Source organism: Crocodylus siamensis, chromosome 10, assembly GCF_052110815.1.
Source record: "Crocodylus siamensis isolate JL-2025a chromosome 10, ASM5211081v1, whole genome shotgun sequence".
Classification (NCBI taxonomy): Eukaryota; Metazoa; Chordata; order Crocodylia; family Crocodylidae; genus Crocodylus; species Crocodylus siamensis.
The window spans coordinates 72,522,959-72,540,973 of record NC_143404.1 but is presented as its reverse complement, the minus strand read 5'-3'; the positions used below and the strand labels follow the sequence as shown (position 1 = coordinate 72,540,973).

Here is an 18,015-nt window from a genome sequence, read left to right as displayed (position 1 = left end):
TGGTTTTGACATATTCCAATATAAATAATTTTTTGTACATCTGGGAGAGCTGTTAAGCAATAGGTAGGTATCGCATACACTGCGGGTTCATTGCTTGGTGGCAGCCAGTGCTGTTACCCAACATCCCAGCGCGCTAATGCAAAGCTCCCCAGGCCTGGCGGGGCCAGCCAGCTGCGACGGACCGCTCCCTGCTCAGGCGCCGGCGGACGTGGGCCCACGTGGCCGGCACGTTGCAAGGGTTAAGCCCCGGGCTGAGCCCAGCAGCCACTCGGAGATGCCAGCGTGGCTCACGAAGCCCTGGACCAGGTCGGCTCCGAGCTCCCCAAATACAGGGCCCCACTTTCCCGTCTGGAGTTCATTGACGCAGTTGCGCCGTTTCTGTGCTTAACTAACGACCGTCCCATGTCGAGCTCTGGGAGACGGGCCCGGAGCTTAAGTCTTTTTATCCCTTCCCTGCACTGGAGCGCCGTGCCCGTAGCCAGGCTCCCTGCCGTCTGCAAACCCCTCCGACTGGCTCGGGAAGGGCGGAGGCTGTCCCCCAGACTACCCTGCCACCGGCAGGTCAGGGCCCTTGCCCCGGAGGTGGGAGATGCGGGTCTGGATGCCTTCCAGGAGCCAAGGTCTCCCGCTGCCTAATGCCAGGGCCCTCGTCATTAGACTGCGATATGGAAGGCGAGGGACCACGACACCAAGACCTTGCCCATGTTGCTTAATGCTGCCCTTTGTGGCAATCTCCAGGCTGCTTGGGGGGTGGTAGGTGTGCTCAGACCGTGCAAAGTCCCCTGTGGGCAGAGCCACGTCCTCACTGCGCTGCAGTGGAGCACAGGCAGGAATCGGGCGGCAGGCCGCTTGGCCCCGGGCATTCCCACCGGCGTCGGGGACTCGGCAGTCCACTGCGTACGGGCTGTGTGCACAGTTTGGTTTGCACGAGCAGTGATCGCTTCTCTAGATTCACGAGCACTTCAGGCTGTTCCCCTCCCATCCCAGAGCCCGGATGCTGTTATGTTCTTGCAGCTTTACAATTTGAAATCGCTATTCAAAATCCACAGAGCACACCCAGGGCCCCGCATCTGCACATCCAGATTGGCAATGCAGATATATATGCTCAGTTGTGCAAAACTGAATCCCTGGGATTCCCAAGTGACAAAAAAAGCAGGGCCAGGACTAGCAGGGTTAGACTCGTGAGCGCCCAGACCCAGCACGAAAGCATGCCATTGCCTGCCTTTGAGCATCCGCGAGCATCTCCAGGTACTTTCTGATGGGTTGCCATCTACTTGGCTTCTCGTCTGCTCAGGAAACCTTCTGACTATGCCAAGGGCTTCTCCCAAGGACTCTCAATCGTCAGAAAAACAAATTAAACAACAAGGTCCTTAAACTTTCAACCTGAGAAGCATTTCCTGAAGATTATCCTGTCCGTTTCCGCAGCCTCCACCGCCGCGCTGATAGACTTGACACCCTCAGTAGCCACAGAGAAGTAATGACCAAGTAATGACGTGGTGTCAGCTGAAAACTTAAGTCGCCTTCAGACACAATGGCACTTTTGTCCTCATTTCCCGAACAGTCAATACCTCGTGAGATACTATCTGATACTAGATCCTAGCCAAGGCTCTCAAATGCATCTTATACAATACGGGAAAATACCTTTCCAAAGATGGTAATAACAGCTTATCTGTATCAGGCTTCTTGGAGTGCCTTATATAACACCTCTCCCCCTGGTCTCACATTAGGTGCAGCCCTGAGAAACGCCGTCGAGTGTTCGATTGAAAAAGCGAATGCGTTAAAACGGGCCATCTTCCCAGTTCGAACCCAAGCCATTGAGGGTTGGAAGGGACCTCAGGAGGTCACATCTAGTCCAACCCCCAGTCCTCACCCCCGCAAGTTGGCAGAAGGTCTGTGGACCTGCAAAGCCACAGACATCTGACTTTGGAAATCAGCAGCCAGGTTCCCATACAGCCCCGCTGTGCAAGGTGCATGGTGCGTGCAACCTGTGCTCAGCCATCACCGCCGCGCATGCAGATGGGCCGGAACGGGGCGTGGAAACTGCAGGTAACGCCGGGCAAGTAGGGGGGAAATAATTTACAAGACAAGGGTTGAAATCTGAACCCAGGCTCAGGCTTTCCATCCAGAACCACTAGCACTGCTCTCCTGGGTCGCTTTTCCATTACTATTGGTGCAACGAGTTTTTTGGGGCACTCCATGCCAGTGAAACCCCGTAACCCCTGGGAGGATGAGCACACTAGCCATGTACACCCTGCCAACCCATCCCACCGCAGCAACGCTCCTGATCCAGACACCGACACGCAGAGATTTTGGTTTGGGGCTCAGCAAGAGGCTCTGCAAACTCCCTGCGGCCCCGATCCCCTGCAGGAGAAACACGGACGGGCAGAGGGCATGGGCCAGCACGTGGACCAGGGGGCTGGCAAGGCTGGGATGCGCTGCAGCTCGAATACTTGAACAAAAGCAGCATGTTCCCAGCAACTAGCGGCCTGTGCAAAGCCCAGCTGCATGGCTTTGGGGTGGGAGGGCAAATATCCAAGCGGCTACAAGCAGAACAGAGCTCTTGAGGCCCCAAGCCCATGGGTGAAGTCAGGGCCCCCAAACAAGATCCACTTCTAGAGGGGGAAGGAGTGGAGATGCCCTTGCAGCTGGAGGACAAGGCGAGGCTATTTAGCATTGCTAAGCAACAGTGCTTATTATAGTCTAGCTCTCATTGCTAAGCAACAGTGCTTATTATAGTGGAGCAGACTAATGAGGCCACCTGCGGCACTGGGTCTGGGCTCAGAGGAGCCTCCTTGCAGGAGAGCTGCCCCTGGAGGCACCGAGTCCCTGGTGCAGACAGGACTCTGCATCTAAACAGAGGGCTCCTCAGCACCCGGAGGACTGGGAGTAGAGGGCGAAGCCTTCAGCCCACCCCCTCGGCAGCTGCTGTGGGTTGCAAGTCCCTCTCTTCCTATGTGCAGAACAGCACCACGGCCACTGCCTTCCAGCGGGTAGCACAGGCGCCTTTCTTTTGTAATCCTGCAGCACGTAAAACATGCCAAGGAGTTTTGCACGGCGCTGAGGCAGCTGGATGAAGCATGAAGCAGAACTGTTCTCCTCCAAAGGGTTTTCCCCAAAGCCCAAGGCAGCAGCAGCCCAGCTGTGCTTCCACTTTCTGGGGACCTCCCAGATCCAGTGGCAAGGCATGGTCTTTAATGACTTCAGGCCACATCCTTGGCTCATTTAAACTTGCCCAAGATCCCCAGACGCCAAAGGCGTTAGGTAATGCATGACCTGACAATTGCTGTTATGAACATCAAGTGCATTTCCAGATTTCTCCTGCCTTGGGTACGCCCAGACACATGTAAGGACTGGTGCACGAGCTTTTTGGCTTGTCCTGGGTTTCTCTGTGGCGTCAGGAAACCGCCTCTCGATGCCCTGAGCAATAGACGATGGGGCTGTAGCGGTATTTCCGACTTGTACCAGAGCCTGGGCTGCCCTACATCAGAGCAGATCCGCCGACCTCCTTGGGTCTGACTCAGGATCCTGGAAGGGCCGGATTCATACTTTGTGTGGGGAAAACTCCTCCGGCCTCCGCAGAGACTCAGGTGCTCTAACCAGGTCTGGCTTTGGCTCACGCACATACCACCTGACCCCTAAGAGAATAAGTTCACGAGCAAGGCAGACACTTTTACGTGACAGAAATAATAAAGGGTTTCTGGCCGCATTTGCTGAGGTCCTGAGAATATATATGCAGCCCCCAAATCCGCGAGCGCTCAGCACCTAAAAACCAGGCCGTGCACTTAAGCGGGCTCTGGAAATGCAAGCTCAGGCCCTCAGCTGCGGGGTTCAGCCCCCTTCTCCGGGCGCTGGGGGCCTCATTGCTGTCGAGCACAGAGCCCTGCTCCCTTGGTCTGACCGGCGAGGACCTTCCTGCAAATGGCCAGAGGGACCTTGGGCGCTGCCCAGACCTGTTCAAGGGACCCGCACAGGGCAGGGCTTTAGGGAGGAAGGAGGGTCTGGGGGGTGGAGCACGGTATTGGCACTCCTGAGATCAGGGTTCAAGTCCTGACTCCTGCAGACTCCCTGGGAAAATCTCTTAGTTGACCTACTGCCTCAGTTTCCCACCTGCAAAGGGGGATGATAAGGCTAAAAATGCATTAAAGATGGTGAAGCACTTGGAGGAGGGCTGATTCAGTAACTCAACTCTTCTCCGGGGAGCACAGGGACTGCTCGGAGAGAAGAGGCGAGGCAGCGCAAGCCGGTCGAGGTCACTGAAGATCACCTCGCATACGCTGTGAGAGCGTCCGCACACGGAGGGAGAAGAGGCTGGGTGCAAGCTTCACGCGCAGCTCTTGCCGCAGGCTGCTCTTAGAAACCCTGCCTCCCAAATGTCAGTCCCAGCTTCAATGCCCCCCCGATGCAAACCCTTCAACTCAAGGCAAGAGACTGGAGAAGAAGGGGAGCAGGGAAAGGCACGGCAAGGAGGAACAGATGCCCAGAACAACTGCTTACGGCGTGAAAGCTTTTATTGGAAGGGAAGCACCAGAACCGGATGCAGTCACTGCACAACGCGAGATCCTGAGCTCGGCGCTGGAGAATAAAGCTGACCAAGGAAGTTCTCAGAGAAAACCCCAACAATTTTCAACTAACTACATGACAGGCTGCTAGCGCTAACCCTATTGTACAGTTGAATTCATTAGAAACAGAAGAATCACGGTCTTGAAACGAAGCATTGCTCAGAAAGCAGGACGGGAGTCCAGGACTCTTCGGTTGTGCAGGTCACCGCCTCCTTCCAGATGTCCCCGGCGGGAGCGCCCAGTTCTGGTCCTTTTCTGGGACCCTCAGATCATTTTGGTCAGCACCACCGCATGCTGTCAGGAGGAGAAGGCATGTCAGAAAGAAGCCCCCTTCTTTTCTCTGCCCCGCGGAGCTGCTCCCTCCCGTCTGCTCAGACGCGGGAGCCAGGTAATGAATGAGCCCTGGGCGGTCAGTCGGGGTTGTGCCCCTGGCTCTGCTCACAAGGGGAAATCAGGAGGGGTGAGGCGGGGGTAATTCATCTAGTCTCAATGTGTCCACCCGCTCTAACCATCGCACAGGAGTGGCCTCACAGGAGAAGACCCTTGATTGAACGGTGATGAAGAGTTACATCATCGCTTAATAGGAAACAGGGCTATTTAATGAGGTATCCATGGATGAAATCCATAGAGCTCCTACTTGCCACGGGCATGTTTAACCGTGTCTCAGCCTGCAGCAAGAACTTGGCTTCCCAGAGAAAGCAACAGTCGTGGTGCTTTTGGTGCAACCGGGTGCTCTTGGCCAGGTTGAACTCTGCTGGGAACAGCAAGGTATTTTTACAGAAGGCCGTAGGTCAGGAGCAGCCTCCACTTTTCTGACAGCTTTTTGTGCTTTGCCAATCGGGGCGTGCGGTTTTGAGTGTCCAGCTTAGCCCTAAAGGTCTAGATTGCACTCGTGTCCCAGCCATTTAGTCAACCAAGGAGGGTGAGCGGCCCTGGAAGGAAAACGCGGGTGTCAAATCACCCGCAGAGCCGGGGCTCGCACAGGAAGTCTGGGGCAAGGGCTGGCAGCCTCCATGGGCTGTAAAGACCGCTCCAGGGAGAGCCCAGAGGAAAGAGCCTCGCGGCCGGAAAGCAGCTCAGAAACCAAGCGAGCCGACACGTACGTCAGTGATGGCCACAGCAGCATTGGTCATGTCCATGTTGAAAAGCTGAGGTAGAGGCACGCCTGCTTCCAGGACAGCTGAAATAAAGAGAAAGGGCGCTCAGCACCGCCAGCGCAGCTACGCAGAACAGGCGGGGCGGCTCCAAGCTCCCGCTAGACTCTAAAAGGCAGAAGATTCAAAGACAAAAGCAGCCTTACAACTGATCTTGGGCAGGTGCAGGGACTCGATGATCTTACGGAGCCAGCTTTCAAGGTCAGAGATCTGCAAGGGGAAGAGGAGAGCTTTAGCAGCTGCGCATTTTCTGACCGAGGAAGAAAGCCTCTGCCTCTCCATTGCGGAGAGCCCAGGCTTGCCCGTACCCCCTGCCGCCTCATTTCATGGGCCTTTGTCTTCAGCGAGTGGGACAATCATTTCTCAGGTCGTGGGTGAGGAAAGGGATGGTCCAGCCGTCAGGGCCACCATCTATAATGTAAAGCCGGGGGGGATATAGGGCTCACAGGAAACCCATCACTGGACGGGCACCTTCTCTCCAGGGCCTGGTGCCCTCCTGCCCCCCAAGATGCCAGAGAGGAGGTGCTCTGTAAGAGGGAGGAAAGTTGCTTTTGCCCTTCTGAGGATGCCTACTGGGCTGGGAAACCGAGTGGGACAAAGACAAACGTGTTGACCAAATGCTAACGGTGAAAAATTGCAGCTTTATCCCATAGGACAAGCTGGATGGGGCTGAGATGGATTAAACCCTCGGTCATTAATCCTTGGCTCCCATTCCTGGCATTCAGTCACTTTATGCAGCGCGTGGCTGCGTAGCGCCACAAACTTACATCGAAGGAGCCTAAGTGCGACGAGGCCAGCCAGAACCGAACGCTGCAAAAAATAAAAGCAGTCAAGACCACTTCAGAGCCCGTTTATCTGTGTATCCCCTGCATCCACGCGGCGGGTGGGAAGATGCAGGAGTAGATTGCAAAAATGAGCATTTCTTTGGGATGAATGGAGATCTAGCTCGTTATGAAAGATCCAGGAGAAGCTGGAGTGTGAAGTGCTAAAGCCTGGTTTCCCTTGACTTAAAATGCACTGTAGAAATGCTCTGAAATCCCATTTGATCATCTCTGGAGTTTGTCTTATATGTGAGGTGGACTTTCCCACCCAAACTGAAAGTTGGGGGAATGCTTTTTGAAGATTTCAGAGGTCACATTTCAAGTGAGCAGCTCCACCAGGGCAGTCTCAGCAAAAAATCACTCACTCCGGTGCATTTGTGTTGCATTTATGACCTGCCTTGCAAGCCCCATTCAGCCATGTTCCCGCGATCAGCATGAGGACTGGCCCAACGTAGGCATGGTGGACAAGCCCCCAGGCTTACCTGTCCACATGGAAGTCGAAGTGTAGTTTGCGGTCTTCCACACTAAGGCCGAGACTCAGAATGACATCCTGCAATTAGAGCAACAACATAAAGGCTACTGGCTCTGTCCTTTCCCACTTTAAGGCTGAAAACAAAACCCCGTGTTTTTTGAAGCACCCCATTCACAGGAGGACGTTTCTGTTTGCACGCGCAGCTAGGAGCTCTTGCTGGACTCCGCCAAGTTGATTTTTCACCAAATGCTTTCACCGCCCATCTTTATTTTGAGCTATTTCTCAAATGTGTGGTTTTATCCACTTGCCTGAGAATAGTGCAGCTCATCACCTGGTCTACTGGCCTTAACTAAATCTCACGTCGGTTGTGTCGCTTTTTGGATACGAAAAGCAATCCAAGAGCAATTCTGTCTGGACTCTGGAGACCCAATAAAGGAGCGAATGCCCACGCGCTCTCGCCGCGCTTACCGCGTCCACTGTAAAGAGGGGCTGCAGAGTTTCGTTCTTGTGGCGGATGAGCACCTCGATGGAAACAGTGACGTTCAAAGAGGCTTTCCAATCGTGCAGGGTCAGTTTAGGGGGCGAAGCGAGCCTGATCCTCACCACCAGCGGCAGGTGTTTTGGTATCAGGTGCGACACCTGCGGAAGGGCGTCACAACGGGGTGAGGCAGAGAGTGGAAGACTGCAAAGGTTCGACAGACGCAGACAAAAGAGCTTGAAAGCCAAGAGAGGCACTGACCTCGGGGATCTTGGGCTTGATGGCATCGCTTGTCAGTGGAACGAGAGGGCCAGCCTGGGGGAGAAAGGCAATGCAACGGGAGTCAAAGAGCTGAGCCGCTTTCAAGAGACAGATTGCACCTAACAACAGCCTTCTGCCCCCTCCCTCCACCCAGAAACATGATTTTCTGCCTTGTCCTTGCTTCCCTCCAGCCACAGCCCCAGGTTTTGGTCTGGTTTGTTTTCAGCCCTACTAGCAGTAAGCCACACAAGTCCTGAGATGGCAAAGACATGGCACATAATCCAAGCAACCGTGTGTGGGTCAGAGCACCCTCCGCGGCCACTTCACCCCTGCTCCAGAGCTGGATCCGGGCCCGGGCAATGCACAGCCATTGACCATGGGCGCCATGCAATCCAGCTCCTCGCACGTCCAAGCTTGTCACACTGCAGAAAGCGCAGGGTCGCCCAGCCCCACGTGAGAGCAGGATGCACTGCATGGAGGGCCAGGTTTAACAAGGGCTTGGAGGTCCATGGACCAAGACAAAAGCCGCTCTCAAGCCCCTTGTGCCCGGGGTAAGAGCTAGGCAGGAGGTGGGCAGAGAAGAGACGTGCATGGTGGGCACATCTTCTTGGCTTAATTGCAACTAAAAAGGCGGTGCATTTCCACCATGGCTGGCTCATTTGGAAGCAAAAGCTGATGGGTGTGCACAAAAACTGTGAACCCAGCACAGGTGAGCGCCGGATCAGGGGCTGCAGGGAAACAGCGCGGGGTAGTCTGTAGGGCTCACCACAGGACTGGTGATCTCCATGTCAAGGTCCCCTCTATTGTGTAGCAGGGCAAACACCATCTCCAGGAGATTTTCTGTGAGAACAACCTGGGAAGTGTGGTCTGACACAGGGGACAGAGATATGGGTGCTCCAGGTCCCATCCGGGGGGCGATTAACTGGCCTGCGGCGTCCGTAACCAAAGCCTGGGAGAGATTTTAAAAAGTGGGGTATCTGCATTACCACATGGAAGACGAGGCATCGGACGGGAACTCGTGATCATCGCGGTCCCGCTGTGCAGCAAGATTGAAGGTACAAGTACTTTTATAAGGAGTTAATGCCTGACAAAGACATGTTTCCACAAATGGCTAATTGATTGTTACAGCTGATTATAGGATTCAATCAGGAGGTCGTGTTTAGCCCCAGACGCTCAGCTCCTATAAAATCTCTTACTAACGTACAGCAGTAACAGAGGCTACCAAGATCCACAGCCCGCTGATAAGCTTAATGAATCGTGCATCTGCACCCCGTTATAAGTGGAAACTGCATTTAAAGGGTGACCACTGTTACTTTATAAAACACAGTCATTAGGTAGAGCGGATTAAAGAGTAGTGATGTTTTACTAAACAGTATCCAACGTGTCGGTGCCTTATCACCACAACTAAGGAAGACCAGCGTTATCACATGCAGTTGCCAGGCCACACAGAGCAGCATCTGCTGGTGTCTCCTCTGGAAACAAGGAATCTCCCTTAATAAATAGTCACCACCCGACAGGAGGATTTGCACGTGTTACCCCGTGCTGCAGACCTGGGCATGTCTAAGCCAGGAAGAAGAGTAATACCTACGTTCAAATCCACCTGGAGGTGTTGGCCGTTGACCAGCGGAAGGCCGTTGACCAAGTAATGGATATGTCCCAGTTTTCCAACTGGGGCCACAGCTGCAGAGAAACAAAGACGTGTTCATACAGTGTGATGAACTGCAAACTGAGCACGGTTGTCCCAGGATGTATCTGTATTCCTGAGCATCCCTGATTGTGACCTTCCCATTCAAACTCCTCGCTGGAAGGCAGCTCATGGACTGAGTGCTGGGAAGAAGTCTATCCAGCTGCTTTCCTGGGACATAAACCCGGAGCCAAGCCACACTGAGCAGGAATCGTCACAATGGAAATGGCTGCAGACCCCTCCACCCTCCTTGCTGGAAAGTCCCACGAGCGCTAGGGATCAAGAAACATTTTGGAAGGAATAAAGTTACCAGAAACTTACTGTCCACGACGTGAATCACAGTGTTTGTGAGGCCGACCACGGTATCAATCACAGGACAGAGCTGTAACACAGAAAGGGAAGGCCACGCTGCATGAGACTCTTCGAGTGGATCCTGGACCGGGCTGCGTTATTCTGGACATGTATTATTAATATTGCAGATCCCTGAACTCAGCAGAAAGCTGCTGCAGGAAGCCCATGAAGGTCACGGTCTGCGCAGGGAAACCTCTTCGAAATACACTCTTCCCCCTGTGCCCAACAGGATGGAGGCCGAGCAGTGGTCACATCCTGCTACAGCTCCAGAGGCACAAATTGAAGCCTCAATCTAGAATGGTGTTGAAGACTGCCTCAGTCAACTGAGCTGCAAAAGGGGGCCAATGGCTACCGCACCCATGCCTAAAGCAAGGGGCTGCTGGCATCATTAGACATAAGACCCTCTCTGCTAATGACCAGTGCTGGCCTGTGAGGAAAGGCTTGTCGCAGTGCGTCAGGGGTACAGAAGCCAACCTTTCAGCATCGCTTTTGCACACCTCAGCACGACTCCCGTACCGAGCTGTGAATAAGGGAGGTTTAAGCTGGAGGAAAAACTGTCTCATGAGGAGGGTGGTGAAGCACTGAAATGAGCTCCCCAGAGCGGTGGGGGACTCTCCATCCTTGGAGGTGTTTAAGACCCAGCTAGACAAAGCCCTGCCTGCGATGATGAAGTTGGGGCTGGTCCTGCTTGGAGCAGGGGGTTGGACTGGATGTGACCTCCTGAGCTCCCTTCATCCCTCATTGATCCTGTGCAAGAAGTTCACACTGAGGACAAGGCTTCTGCCACTTTTCTGAACAATACATACACCTCCTTAATGCCTGCGTGGACTGGGCGTGCATATGGAAACACAGCATTAGTACATCCAAAGAGTGAGACCACTTTCTCTGCATCATTGCACAATGGGCTTTCTTTTGGAAGATGAGCCTGTGTCCATCTCAATGGTCCTTGTTCACAGGGTGGGGGAAAGGGTGGAGGGGCCCAAGTGACTTCAGGGGAATGACTAGAGCGACGGGGACCGCTTGCACGTCTCACTGTTTGCAGGTATCGTTCTGATCGAATCAAATGTGTCACGATGCAGACTTACCACTTTAGGCAGGAGCTTGATAAGGGCATTCATTAAGACCTTTTCCACATGGATCAAGCTAAATAATAGGACAGGAGGTTACAAGCGATGCCTGTTTATACAGGGCAAAACGACTACAACAAGAACAAGAGAAATCTACCCACTCGCCAACGCCCCCACCCTGTCCTCTGCAGAGAGCAGGGCTGTGTCGGGATTTCTACATGAAAAACACACTCAGGCCCAAAGTTTGAATGACTACCCATTGATCAAGCCTGCGGCATGGTGCAGGATGCTCTGCAATTCCCCAGTCAGGCCAGACCCTGAAAGACAGTTACTCATTCACAGAAAATAATCCCAATATTTAACCACCCGGTGTCAAATAAAAGGAGTGAATTAATGCATCCCTCTGAACGGCAACAGTAAAAGTGTTCACTGCAGGCACAGCTATCGCACGCAGTCAGTGGGCATAGCAGGTATCGCTGGCACCTACCTAGAAATGGCCTGAACATTACCAACGTGAGTCAGGCAGTCCTTGACAACTAGCTTGATGCCACCTTTGCCATCCGACTGCACCTCGACCGTCGATGTGATGTTCACTTCCACCTGGAGAAGAGGCTTCTCGTCCAAATCGCTGAGAACGGACAGGGGGATTCAGTGCCCTTCCCCTGGCAAACGCTCCTGCTGCCTGACTGTCCCAGAGCCCAGGCGAACGGCCCAGTAAAGAGCGTATTCGTGCTAAACCTGGGGCCCTCCTGCTTGATTAGCCCCTCGTTATTTCTGAACCTTAATTGCACCTCGTCACCTTTGAAAAATGATAATACAGTTAACAAAGGACAACTGCCTAATTGACACCCGCCTTCGAATACCCTGTTAATGAAGACCCTAAGGAAGTGAGGAGTGTGCCCTGGTCTGAGGTTTCTCTGACCACAATCACCTGCTTTCGCACCCGCTCGAGGGAAGATGCTCACCTCTTGGTATCACCGATTGACACTTGGGTGTAAAGAGTCAGCTCGAGCCCGGGTCCCGGCAGGACCTTCACCGATACTTTGGGGAGAGTAATGTGCACAATTTTCAGCCTGGGAAACAAAACAGATTGAGAGCCAGCAAATGAAGCGATTGCTGCAGATGCCATGCTGTGCCGCGCCACCACCCTGCGCCGGAGTGCTCCGGGGAGCTGCCATCTGGCCTGCGGGAGCTGCATTTTAGCATTACTTTAACTCTGCTGCATGCTTGGAAGCTCTCTGGGTTCATAAATGGTGCAAATGAGCACAGAAACTGCCTCAGGGAGCCACGGTGATGCCTGTGTGCTGTACACCCAAGCTGCCTTTGCGACCCCTGCCTGCTCTGCTTTGAGAGCTAGTTACAGCATCTTGCCCACATGTGCCAGAAATTAACTGAGGGGGATTTGCAAATGCCTGGGCCATGCCCTGGACTTACCCAGTAAGTGCTTTAACCGGGTTCAGCAGATCTCCGAGCAGACTTTTAGCGTCGCTTAACAGATTGTGCAGGATGCCTGACCCAGCTCCATTAATATCTTCGAGGATGGACAGGACATTGAATTTTTTCAATAAATCTTGTATAACTGAAAAAAGGACAAAGAGTTCAGAGCAGGTCATGTGCATTCAGATTCCAGTGGTGCTATGGCCTGACCGCAGCTCCCCCAGGCCTTGGCTGCCCCGTTTGGAAAAGGGATTTACGGAGGAGGGTTTTGAAAAGGCCTGTGAAAGCCCTGGGTACAAAGCCTCCATCAGTGCAAGATAGAATAGGTCACCCAAAGGCTTTGTTCCTGTACACCAGCAAGTGACAGGAAGGGCAAAATGATTCACTGGATAGTAATAAATCTGGGCCATCCCACCCCTATTCCATTATTTAGCAACAACAGCAATGCTTACGATTTTCTATTACGTGGCCATCCAGATTAGCAATAGCCAAGGGATTGTCAAGGACAGCCTGAGATGGCACCAGGAGACCACAAAACAGGAAAATGGCCCACAACTTCATCTTCCTTGTGTTGGATACCTGCAAAAAGCATCCCATTAACAAAACAGAGCATAATGAGCAATGCCAGGACACGATGCTGGAGAGGCAGCAGATGAGCCGGGTCAAGACCCGACAGCTGCCCAGAAGGAAGCCGAAGGAGAGGCAAGGGAAGAAGGTCCATCGGAGGAGATTTATTGAAGGTCCTGATGCCTGGTCCCACCAAAGATGGCTGTAAGGACCCTAGCAGCGATCCCGGACCACGGGCACATTACCTATTCCCCTTTGGGATGATCTCAGGATGCTTGAGCGGGAATTGGAGTGTTTTAACCCACAAACTAAATCTTGTCTCCTCTCCATAAGGAAGTCAGGAGACCACATAACAGACATGAAAAGGAACATGAGGACTCAATCACAGATTTCACTGCAGAAACAGGGAGCAAGGAGAGCAAATCCGCACCTAATTGCCAGCTTCTGTGATGCAAGGACAAACCCAGCGAAAGCGTCTGCTGGTATTAAAGTCCCTTTTCTATCAGTATGTTAAACAAAAGCATAACATACACATTTTAAAACTTTGTTTGAATTTTAGGGACATCCTTACACAAGCCATGGGATTCCCTATACATGAGTAGGCCACGCAGAGAGAGCTCAGATACTCTCACGATGCAGAATGAACTCCCACCGTCCCAGTCCGTTCCCAAGGAATTTAGGCCAAAACAGAGCAAAATGCATCATTCGCCCTGGTTGTAAATCTACCTAAGTTAACAGAGTTATAGAGAAGATAATTTAATCCCCGGTTATTTATGAAACCCTTAAAATAATTGTAACACAACAGGACCATATAAAAGCCATGCATAACATCACCCGTCTCCCTGCGCTGGTGCACTGAGGATAAGTCTAAGAGACTACTCTTCAGATCGTCTTGTTCTTACCTTGCCGAGATCTTGGTCAGGAAGATGTATCTCAACCCCTTGTCCTCCTCTTCTGCCAGCCCTCTGCAATGGGCCCTCTTATATACAAAAAAATTGGTGGCAAAGACAAGGAAAATGGCGCAATCGAGGAAAGTCAAGACAATTGGTTGGGGGTTGAACAAATAACGTGTGGGTTTTGATGTCATCCAATGCAAACATTTCCTTAGAGAAGTGAAAAGTTAGGTAAATTATTGAGCAACATATATCAAATGCAGGGGCCAGGTATAGGCCAGCTCCGTAATCTGCTGTTCTGGGGGACCGGTCCCGCAGAGCCACGTCTCGCTGCTCAAGTCAGGGGGCAAAACAGGGATTGATGGAAAAGATGGCCCAAAAAGGGTATAAAACCTTTAAGAAAATCAGCAGCAACTATTTTTCAGTGGCAAATCTGGGGTTTCAACTGAATGGCATTTATATAAAAAAAATAAAATCCCTTTTTTTTTTTTCAGTTTTAGGCTGAAAACTGAAAACTTTAATTTAATGCCCAATATCTATTGGGCCGTTCTTACTGGGGCATTTGCATTTGGATGCTTGGTGGCCACCACCCCCTCTCCTCCACGGACAGGGGTCCTGAGCTGGGGACTCCTTGCCAAAGGAGAGACACGATAACACACAGCGCAAGCCCTTGCGGAGAGCAGGGACAAAAGCCCCCGAGCAGGAGCTTTCCCCAGCATCCTGCCCACTCAAACTGTTCTTTTTTTCCAGTCAGAAGCTTATCATTTACACTTTTTCACCCTCCCCCCCCCAAAAAAATTGAAATATCATGCACACCCAGCTCTATGAGCATAGCCTTAAACTCATGTGGTGTTGTCACTATCCGGCAAGAGGCTTTCCACAGCTGTCCCATGAGGTGTCTAACCTGGGCATAGCAATGCATGACGGGAGAAACCCGTGAGGGGGTCCCACCGCCTCCCCCAGCACAGGACCTGAGCATCGCACCATCGCGGCCGTGTCTGCCCACAGACACCCCAGTGCCGAGGGCAGTGCAGCTCCCTACATTTTGCAGAGGAAGAACAAAGCAACTTGCCCAAGGCGACACAGGGCAGCAGTGGCAGAGGACTGAGCCCAGGCTGGCACCCCGAGACTGAGCTACCTTTCTTCTCCAAAGAACATAATCCACAACTCTCTGCCTTGAAGAAATTACTAAGGAGGGCCATGTCCAACATCTGCTGAAGTCACCGGGAGTTTTCTCCATGAAGTTCAGCAGACTCGAGACAACGGGCGTATTGGCCCAGGGAGGCCTCTGTGCTTCGCTCAGCACTCCCGGCTAGAGGCACGGACCAAAGCAGGTGGCAAAGAGCGGAGAGACAAATGATGAGGGCAAAGCAAGCAACACGTTTGCTTTTGCAGCACTTTGTGTTGCTGCCACCTCCGCTGCCCATGCTGGGAACGTAGCCAGGCCAGATTTTGAAGTCATTTCTCTTGACCACATTTCCACTTCCTTTCAAGAAAGGCCAGAGGAAGCCCACGCACCTGAGCCATGGATGAGATGTGCATCGTTGTGGAGCGTCTCCTCCTCCTACCCTGCAAAGCAGAGGCAGGAGGCAGAGGGGCCAGTGTGGAAACGGAGCAAGGTGCTCGCTTCTCCAGCGGAGCAGGACTGGCCTTAATGTCCGTGGCTCAGCAGAGCTCTTCCCACCGAGCAGCGTCATCACAACCCCAGGGAGCGAGCGAGTCACAAGGCCTCCCTGGTTCATCTCATGGTTTCTTATATCTTTCTTATACACCAGCAAGACAGTCTCAAATTATCACCCCATTGGGTCCATGCCAGGCTATGAAAACATCAAAATAATCAGCAAGAGAACAGTGTAACCAAAGCCCTGTGCAATAACGGGGCATGTCCATTGCTAGGGACCTTTCAAACATGCTTCTATCTTGGCTTCCTACCAGCGGCGGGTCTACGGCAGTCCCTCACTTCGTACACAGTGAAGCGGATGTCGAGACCTGAGGCCCAGCTCCACGGTTCTCCAATAAAAGCACTCTCCAAAGCCCAAAGAACAAGAAATTAAATCATCAAGCAGGAAAGCACCACAGAGCATTGAGCCTGCTGGACTTTGTTAACCACCTAAGCCCACAGACTTGATGCAAAGAGCTCGACAGGACATCGCTAAACCAGCCTGGGGGCCAGGGGTGGGCGAGCCCCAGCAATGGTCCTCTTGACCAATGCCCGGCCCCGCTGTAGCATTGGAGCCGGTCAATGCAGAGTCGCTTTGAGATCCAGGTCCCTGTCTCAGCCATCCAGTCCCACTCACCGTGTGCTGAACAGGCAAAGGATTAAATCATATGGGCTAATGGTGAGCAGCTTGGGTGCAAAAGTTAGGGGGATCCTACATGGTTTGGCTTCTGGATCTTCATGCCGCTGGCACGCTCCAGTAGCTTGTCTTTTCCTGACTGGCCTGGTCTGTTCTGGGGGTTGCAGACAACCAGACCCCTGCACCGACGAGAACAGCGTGGAAATTTCCTGCCCCGTGCATCGAGCGGGGGCACGTCACTTAGGGCCAGATTCTGGGTCAGGGCGGGAGTCTGACACGACCGTGCAATGTGGTCCCTGCCCTGGGACCCAGGGAAGACGGCCCCCGGAGGAGAGGCAAGCACTGGCTGGGTAACTGCTTAGATGGAAACTCTTCATTCAATGCTTTTGATGGCAAATGCAACTGCCTATTGGGGTGTTCTGTAACCGAGAGGACCTTCCAAAAGGGCACCGTCTTAGACTTAATACTTTGTGCAAACTCCTCGTGAAAAGACGGGTTTCCAGATCAGCTCAGGTATCTTTTGGCACATGCTAATTCCAGCTTTGAATAGGTTATTATGTAAAAGCCAAGGGCGGGAAGCACAGGTACCAACGCACTTACAGTGTTGTCATTGTCACATCAACTGGATCCATCGGTCACCTCAAAAGCACAATGAGTTCCTGTGCTGGCTAGATCTTGACATTTGATAAAATAAGCATACGCCAGCAAGCTAGTATCATGTTATCGCCCCATCGCATCCACGCCAGGCTATGAAAACATCAATATAATCAGCAAGCGAGCAGCGTACCCAAAGCCCTGTGCAACAACAGGGCGCTTCCATTGATAGGCACCTTTCAAACATGCCTTTATCTTGGCTTCCTACCAGCGGCGGGTCTACAGCGGTCACTCGTTTGGTCCACAGCAAAGAGGATGTCAGGGTCTGAGGCCCAGCTCCATGGTTCTCCAATAAAAGTACTCTCCAAAGCCCAAAGAACAAGAAATTAAAGCTCGCAGGAGGGAAAATTATCAAATGGTGCAACAGACAGTGTGGGGGCCAGCAATCAACTCTGAAAAGTAAATTTAAGGACAGATACATTTAAGAACTGACAGGACAAGGAGCAATGGGCTCCGGTCGCAGCAAGGGAAGTTGAGGTTGGATATTAGGAAAAAACTCTCTCCCTAGGAAGGAGGTGAAGCACTGGGACAGAGGGGTGGTGGCGTCTCCATCCTTGGAGGTTTTCAAGACCTGGGTGGACAAAGCTGTGGCTGGGATGATGTAGTGGGGCTGGTCCTGCTTGGAGCGGGGGGGTTGGATGGGATGTGACCCCCTGAGGTCCCTTCCAGCCTTCGTTGTCTCTGATAGCATGTGAAAGAGGAGCATTAGACAGCTAGGAGACAAGTGAGACAAGAGCAGTCATGGAAAACTCATGGGTGAAAAGAAAGACTGAAATCCTTGGCAGAAGATGTTTTTCAGGTGTTAGGAGTGTTTGACTGTTATATAATTCAGCTATGCCTTGCACAGGGGGCTCCTTCTGCCCAGGGGACCTCACCAGCACAGCCTTGCAGCACATCTGTTAGGGTTATATAGGCTTGGCAGAATTCAATTTTTATTTTTTTCCTCATTTCAACAAATAATCAGTGTTTACTTTTAAGCATTTATTTCAGTGTTATTCATTAAAATGTTCAGGGTTACAAAAATTAGGGCTGACGGGGGCAGACAATTTATTAAATGATAGTATACTATTATTATAGTGCAAGTTAACTGCCTCCCATGACAAAAATATCTCCTGTAGGACTGCCGCCAGCTGAGCGGCAGAGCTGCCATCGGTCCCCTTGGTCACTTCCTCTCCCTTTGCTCCCAGTCCCCTGGGATTTCTGGGTGTTGCAGTCCAAACCAGAGTCAGCACGGTGCTGTAGGCTTGCTCCCCTGTCATCACGCACTCAACACTAGGCTTGGCCGGATTTGGTGATGGGGAAGGCAGGGCAGCGTTGCAC

At 52.4% G+C, this 18,015-nt stretch overlaps 1 protein-coding gene across 1 annotated transcript; it reads right to left on the bottom strand.

Annotated features, from left to right (window-relative positions):
* Window positions 1–543: 543 nt before the first annotated feature.
* Window positions 544–15,286, bottom strand: LOC149856901 (BPI fold-containing family B member 3-like). Its single transcript, XM_090064105.1, has 16 exons — window positions 15,263–15,286; window positions 14,969–15,056; window positions 12,282–12,426; window positions 11,813–11,920; window positions 11,335–11,475; window positions 10,866–10,923; window positions 9,751–9,811; window positions 9,334–9,425; window positions 8,512–8,598; window positions 7,746–7,799; window positions 7,475–7,645; window positions 7,017–7,084; window positions 6,481–6,523; window positions 5,860–5,923; window positions 5,663–5,739; window positions 544–810 (listed from the first exon to the last, which is right to left on the bottom strand). Exons 1-16 carry the CDS (start codon window positions 15,284–15,286, stop codon window positions 544–546), a joined length of 1,548 nt encoding a protein of 515 aa, XP_089920231.1.
* Window positions 15,287–18,015: the final 2,729 nt, after the last annotated feature.